The sequence below is a fragment of the Danio rerio genome, chromosome 4 (assembly GCF_052040795.2).
Source record: "Danio rerio strain M-AB ecotype USA chromosome 4, GRCz13ab, whole genome shotgun sequence".
NCBI lineage: Eukaryota > Metazoa > Chordata > Actinopteri > Cypriniformes > Danionidae > Danio > Danio rerio.
This window is the reverse complement of record NC_141024.2, coordinates 57,267,267-57,275,000: the sequence shown is the minus strand read 5'-3', so window position 1 is coordinate 57,275,000 and position 7,734 is coordinate 57,267,267. Positions and strand designations below refer to the sequence as shown.

Genomic DNA, 7,734 nt, shown 5'->3' with positions numbered 1-7,734 from the left:
AGTGCATGACTACAGATTTCGGTGATTCAGGTGACTTTATTTGAACTTTTACACAGCATTTTTCCCATTTTAGTTGGGACAACAATATATATAGAAATTTAAAATTAAAACATTAGTTTTGTAAATACAATTGAATTCTGAATTATTTGCCCCCTTTTCATTTTTTTCTTTTTAAAGTATTTTTAACATATTTAAATGATGTTTAAAAGAGCAAGGACATTTTCACAGTATGTCTGATAGTGTTTTTTATCTGGAAAAAGTCTCATTTGTTTAATTTCGGCTAGAATAAAAGCAGTTTTTAATTTTTAAAACCATTTTAGGGACAAAATTATTAGCCCCTTTAAGCTATATATTTTTTTTCAACAGAACAAACCATAGTTAAAAATAACTTGCCTAATTATCCTAACCTGCCTAGTTAACCTAATTAACCTAGTTAAGCCTTTAAATGTCACTTTAAGCTGTATAGAAGTGTCTAGAAAAATATGTAGTGAAATATTATTTACTGTCATCATAGCAAAGATAAAAGGGTCACACTTTACAATAAGGTCCATTAGTTAATGTTAAGTAATGCATTTACTAACATGAACAAACATTGAACAATACATTTACTACAGTATTTATTCTTGTTAATAAACATTAGTTAATGAAAATACAGTAGTTCATTGTTAGTTCATGTGCATTAACTAATGTTAACAAGCATGGACTTGAATGTTAATAATGCATTAGTAAATATTTAATTATGATTAATAAATGCTGTACATGTGTTGTTCATGATTAGTTCATGTTAGTAAATGCATTAACTAATGAACCTTGTTGTAAAGTGTTACCAATAAAATAAATCAGTTATTAGAAATGACTTATTAAAACTATTATGTTTAGAAATGTGTTGAAAAAAATCTGCTCTACATTAAACAGAAATTGGAAAGAAAAAAATAAACAGCAGGCCAATGACTCAGGGGGGCTAATAATTCAGATTTCAACTCTATGTGTTATTTTTGTGTGTTTTTACAGATTTATTCTCCAGAGAAAGTATCATAAAAGGGGACAAACAAAAGAAGTGGATCTACAAAGAAGCAGGTAATGTGATATTGCTGTTCTGAAAAAATAAACAAGTAGCAGATTTTGAATATTATCTGAATAATTGTATTCATATAAACTTTGTTACATTAAAAACTATATAATGTAATATTTGATTATTTTGTATTTTTTACAGTTTCCTCAATTCTTTTCTATTTTGCCTTGCATTTAATAGTACTATATGACAATGAGTAAAGAAATTATTAAGAGGATAATTTAATATATAGTATTATTGTAAAATTATGAATTATCATATAATAATTCTAATATAATATAATATAGGTGACACGGTGGCACAGTAGGTAGAGTTGTCACCTCACAGCAAGAAGGTCACTGGTTTGAGTCCTGCCTGGATCAGTTGGTGTTTCTGTGTTTGCATGCTCTCCCCGTGTTGGTGTGGTCCCATTATTAATCCACAGTCGCCACAGCAGAATGAACCGCCAACTTATCCAGCACTTTTTTACGCAGCGGATGCCCTTCCAGCTGCAACCCTTCACTGGGAAACATCAATACACACTTATTTACAAACATACACTGTAAAAAATTGCTGTTAAAAAACGGTCAGATTCTACGGTAAAATAATATTTTTTCACTAAAACAGTAATATTCTGTTAAAAACAGTGCTTTCTGGGTAACATTTTTGTTTTCGAGAAAGTAACCAACTGCAGAAAACTGTGAGCTAACAGAGTTCAGATTCGATGTTTTGAAGTCTGTGTTTGAAATCACACTTTGTGTCCTTGTTCATACACTAGTTAACTAATATAGTTCACCTGACAGTTTTAATGAACACTAATGAGTGAATTCAGACACTGATAAACACCTGCTGTTAATAATCTCAATTACTGAAGGAAAGAGAAACAAGAAACACAAACAACTCTTGAGTTACAACATTAAATAAAATCAAATAAAATAAAACACTTTTAGTCTCAGCAGAGGATCATTAAACAACTCCACAAACAACAGCAGACACACACACTTATTACTGACTGGTTTGACTTCCATACTATTCTCATTGAGATCCAACAGAAATTAAGGTGTTTTTTGTGTCACCGTAATGGAGTGAGGGGCTGGTTTAGTTGGGCTCTTCACCCTAGAACTTATTAATTCAGACTCTCCAAATACTGTAATAAAGAGTTAACAAAATACTTGTATTATAGCAATCAAGTTGGAAAGTCAATAAATAGAGAAATCTATTTGTCTGAAATTAGTTCTGATAAATGTTTTTTTATAAAACTGGATGAAGGGCCTCATGCAATAGATTGTATGCTTAGTTGCAGGTATTAATTTAATTAATAAGAAGTGGAAAAAGAAAAGATACCTCCGTAATTACTTAACAGTTAAGAAATAACATACAAAAACAGTTCAGTTATGACAAATACACACTCAGACCTCATAAATCTGACCTTGTATCTCAACAATGGTAACATTTAAAATGTTTCATGCTGCAATGCATGCTGGGAGTGGCACGGTACAAATATCCCAGCATGCATTGCGGTATAAATAAATGTTGTATAATGGTCTCACAGTTTTCTTTATTTGTGTTTGATTCTGCTTTTGTTTATGTTTAGACTTTCAGTTACCTGTTTGTGAGTTAAACTATTAATTTTGTTAAATTTGTTGTCACCATTATTGAGGTTCATATGCTGATTATTGATGTCTCTTTGAGTGCGATTTACACCATAGAGCAGTGTTATTGTCCAAGATATTCCTAAAAACTTCCAGAAATCATTGCCATATATAGACATAATGTAAAACAATAGATTTAACATTGAATAGGAGCAGTAAATTTTATTATACTAAATGAGAACAGACTCTGCCATTTAATAGCAACATGAACATCACCAGATATTATTAGGTTTTTTGGCTGGCTTGCCACAACAAAGGAGTTTTTTAAACAAAGTTCTTAACAATTGCAGCAGCCAAGATATATAAATGTTAAAAATGACAGGGCTAAAAGCCCAACTAAAGCAAACTCTGTTCTCCATGATGGTGACGTAAAACTTTCACTTTTTCTCAAGAAGAACTTTAGTAGATGTTATACAAAAATACATGTATTAAGTAATAAGTGTAGCTGGTGATGATGTTTGTAGAGTTGTTTAATCATCCGCTGATCATTTAAATGATTTAATCATTTGTTGTTCTTCAGGTTATTTCATTATAAAGCTGTGACTAAAGTTTTGTATGTTCTGTTCTTGTTTTTTCCCTTCAGTATTTCTTCATTTGTTCATTGTTAATCCTCAATTATCATTTAATTAGTCAGTTAATTAATGCATTTACTTCAGCTTTGCTACATGTTTCTTGAACACTCAGTAGTGTGGACACTTCAATAAAAACTGAAGTATTTGCTCTGGGGTTTAAAGGGTTAAAGGTGTGAGAGGTAAAAACACAGTGTAAAATGTATTTTAACAGTAATATACTGTTAACTTAAACTACGGAAGTAGACTGTAAAAAAAACAGTAGATTGCTGGCAACCACAGCTGCCAGTAGATTACTGTTAAATCAAGGAAAAAACAGTATTTTACTGTAAGACCTGAAGCTAATTTCTTCTGTCTCACCGTTGTGGAGGAGAGTAGAGCCAGTGTATGAGTTAAAGATGAACAATGAACTGCTGATGTTATTCTGCATGTTTCTCTATTTAAAGATAGCGGCTGTTTAGTTGCTGATGCAGTCAGAATCTCTCTGGTGATTCCAGATTTACATGTATGTGTGCTGTTGTGAAAAATAAGACATTAGAGTTAAACCGAACTTTTCTAATTAACTAAAATAAGTTATCATTATAAGTATGCTTCTAAGCATATATAGCACATTACCTCATAAACTCATTCAGCAGTTGACCAAGTTGAGGCAGTTGCTTTCAGTGAGCAAAATGAGTTCACTTGAGTATTGTGTAAATCAATGTAGTCCATGTATTTTTACAGCAACATACTGTAAAATAACAGTACATTGCTGGCAACTGCAGCTGCCAGTATTTTACTGTTTTTTAACGGGACAATTTTTAACAGTGTGCCAAGTCAAGTTTACAGTGTCATAAATGAAATGGTAGCATGAGTAAAGGGGATTTGCCCAGCACACAACCTCATGCGCTGCAGGTAGGCTGAATGATAATCTTTAAAAATATATAGGCTATGCAATACAAAACTTTAAACATTTAATTATTTTTTAATGAAAAGAAAAGAAATCAGGAGAGTAAAATATAATTTAAACCACTGGTCTGGCGCTGATACTTTATTGTTTGTATCCAGAAGAAGGGGAAAAAAGCAGATGAAAACCTGGCTGGGGAGACGGCGATAACATATCAGTTCTTCAGCAAAGATCACGACATCATTGTGATGCGTTTATCATACAACGCAGTTCGTGTTTATAATCATTAATATTAACTAGTATTAATTCTCTCTCTAGACTTAGTTTTAGGGCTTGTTCTTGTCGGCGCAATATAGCCTCGGCTTATTGCACGTACGAATCCGATTGTGAAGAATGATTAAGCGCTTGCATTTTTTATTGCATCCTTTTCGCAAGTTATTCATTTGTTTTGTTTTTTAAGTGGTGCGAACATTATTTACTGGCAAACATGTTCCTCGATCTCGTACATCAACAAATAATGTAGCCTACTTAAGTTAATTTACCTTTTATGTAAAAATTAAGGAATAACCGAATTTAATATTAATAAATAAAACATCCGTATAAACGTACATGTTTATTTTTGAACTTTCGTTAATAAAACAACACAAAACTGTTTATAAATATTGTAGTTAAATATTAAATTACTTTAACTGCTTGAAACTGTATAATAATAACAATTAAACGTTACATTTTTAAGAACTTAACAAATAGTCTAAATGGCACTTTACTAATCAGTGTAATAATAATATAAATATTAATAATTATAAGTAAAAAGAAAATATTAACCTAGTAACAATATAAGTCAGATGTTTAAAAAAACAGCGTAGTTTCTCTCCACCTTTTGTATTCATATTTTAAATTATTTGCCAGAAAAACTAACATGTTGACTTTGTCCGGTTTAAGTGAAGAATGGAGTTATAATGTTTCCAGCAATACACTGTCAGACGGTGTGCTTGTAGCGATAATGCACAGACAGGCTACTTTTTCACAACCATGCGAGAGAGGGCTTTTCCTTCTGTTCCGAGCGGCGCGTTCTTAAGTAGTTACCAAATAGCCTATATGCTCAATTTCTCGTCAATGTCTTCCATTTATCACTTTCTCTTTTGTATCTGGCCATTTTTGCAAATGCCTCTGCCATGCCTGGCTTAGCTGGGCTTCTGCGTTTAGAAGACAGGAGTTGATTAAGCCTACATGGCTTTTTTTCCCTCACCGTCAATCGCCACTAGCTTGCATGGTTCGGGACCCGTGGATCTGCGTATCGATGGATTTGCTCCTCAGTGTTTGGACTCTCAGCACTCAGCAGTGAATATTAAAACACACTTTACTTAAAACCCCCATACAAAAAGCTTAATCCAAATTGATTCGTTCACCTTTCTCGGTCGGCACGAATCCAAAATGTTCCCAGATGTAAGAGTTCGTTTTCTAACAAGATTCATGGTTGAACTTGAACTTGCTGAATCGCGCCTAATGTTATATTCTAACAGATATGTAATACTTGGCAACATAACAGTAATTTGTGTTTTAAAGTGCGTGACTTCACGTACTACGGCCGGTGGCAATGGACAAACGAGGTGGCAATGACCACCGCGGAGACGCGGTTGTCATGGTGACCGTCACAGCCCTAGTTTTAAGTAAATATATATATATATATATATATATATATATATATATATATATATATATATATATATATAAATAAAATATCGCAATATATATCGCAGGGGAAAAAAATATCGCAATGTCAATTTTTTCCAATATCGTGCAGCCCTACTTAGTAAATATATAGATTTGCTGCTAATGAAGTAATATTTGTGATTTTCATTTTGTTTAATTTTTTATGATTAATTGATTTATTAAATCTTAGAAAAAAGTTTACACTAAATTATTTGTCATCACATCTGTTTTTAGCATTGATAGCAATCCGAAATGTTTCTTGAGCAGCAAATCAGCACCATTTGATGATCACCATTATATTAGTTCAACCTCAAGCACTAAATCAACATCTTAAAAAAGATTTCTGAAAGATCAAGTGACACTGAAGACTTGAGTAATGATGCTGAAAATTTAGCTTTACATCATAGCTATGAATTACATGTATATTTACACTGTTCACCCATCCCTTACACCTTAACTCATCCTCAAACAAGTCAATTTAAGCCCTAAATGAATAAATTTTGATTTGTACAGGCATGAAATGCAACTTGTATTCAGTCGTTTTGTTTTCTTTCTTTTGCTTTTGTTTTCCACATCAAATGAAAAGGAGGTCAAAGTTTAACCTAAGTGCCATGTAGCTGATGAACATCTTTATATGTAAGTATATTTTTGACTGACTGCCAGACACTTGTCAAACAAAATTGATTAATCTGGAAATATTTCATAATGTTTTGAGATATGTGCCCTATATGCATTTAGATGTCCATGCATGTTTAAAATACTTTTAAATTTAACAATGGCTGCAAGTTATAAAAACATACACAAAAATGTTAAAGTAAATTGAGAAAACATTTTCATCAGTTTGACAACATACACAATCTCCCAAATAGCATAGAAAAAGTGACAAAGCTGTCTTCTTTGTCTGTGTTTTATTACTCTCTTTGCACTCTCGGCCACTGTATGTAACAGTAATTAGTATAATGTAACAGTAGACAGATGAGGAATGTGAATATGTAGTTTAACTTTAAGGAGCGTTACTACTGGAACCATTTTTTTTGTACATATATATATATATATATATATATATATATATATATATATATATATATATATATATATATATATATGGATTTACCTGTTAAAAAAATTAAGCAAAAAATTAATTATAAGGTAGATCAGCTCCTGACAGACATGTTAACAGATCAGTTTAACTCTTATTAAATTCATTCATTCATTCATTTTCTTTTCTGCTTAGTCCCTTTATTAATCTGGGGTAACCACAGCAGAATGAACTGTCAACTTATCCAGCATATGTTTTACGCAGTGGATGCCCTTCCAGCTGCAACCCATCACTGGGAAACAACCATATACGCTTATTCTCACTCATACACTACAGACAATTTAGCCTACCCAATTCACCTGTACCCCATGTCTTTGGACTTGTAGGCAAAACCGGAGCACCCAGAGAAAACCCACGCAAACGCAGGGAGAATTTGCAAACTCCACACAGAAATGCCAGCTGATCCAGCCGAGGCTCGAGTCAGCATCCTTGCTGTAAGGCGATAGCACTATCTATTGTGCCACCACGTCACGCTCTTATTTCTATTGTATAATTTCTATTCTACAATGTATCTTATTGTTAATTCAATAAGAGAATTAACTGCACAGTTACTTAAAATGTGTGGATGGGATTACATTATTTGTTAACCCAAAGTGAGTTTCTCTTTCTTTGCAGTATTGGATGCCTGATTGCAGTTCAACTCCAAACTCAGTTGGACCAGCTGATCAGTGTCTTCAGTATTACCACAAGCTACTGGGCAGATGTGTGGACAGCTATGAGCCAAACTTGGGACGTTTTGTTTTTAGGTAATACCAGTGACAAAG

At 32.6% G+C, this 7,734-nt stretch overlaps 2 protein-coding genes across 2 annotated transcripts in view; one reads left to right on the top strand and one right to left on the bottom strand.

Annotated features, from left to right (window-relative positions):
* The window catches only part of zgc:113135, a 1,020,739-nt gene that overhangs the window by 296,771 nt on the left and 716,234 nt on the right, over positions 1–7,734 (bottom strand). The gene's annotated exons all lie outside the window — the stretch shown is intronic.
* Positions 1–7,734, top strand: part of si:dkey-11l22.1 — a 30,036-nt gene that overhangs the window by 7,759 nt on the left and 14,543 nt on the right. Inside the window, exons 5-9 of the mRNA XM_087249139.2 lie at positions 1–30; positions 1,012–1,077; positions 6,458–6,507; positions 7,297–7,404; positions 7,586–7,716. The exon at positions 1–30 is cut by the window's left edge and continues 492 nt beyond it. Of these exons, the coding sequence (XP_087105265.1) occupies positions 1–30; positions 1,012–1,077; positions 6,458–6,477 (116 nt within the window). The 3' untranslated portion in view covers positions 6,478–6,507; positions 7,297–7,404; positions 7,586–7,716. The remainder of the gene's footprint in view (positions 31–1,011; positions 1,078–6,457; positions 6,508–7,296; positions 7,405–7,585; positions 7,717–7,734) is intronic.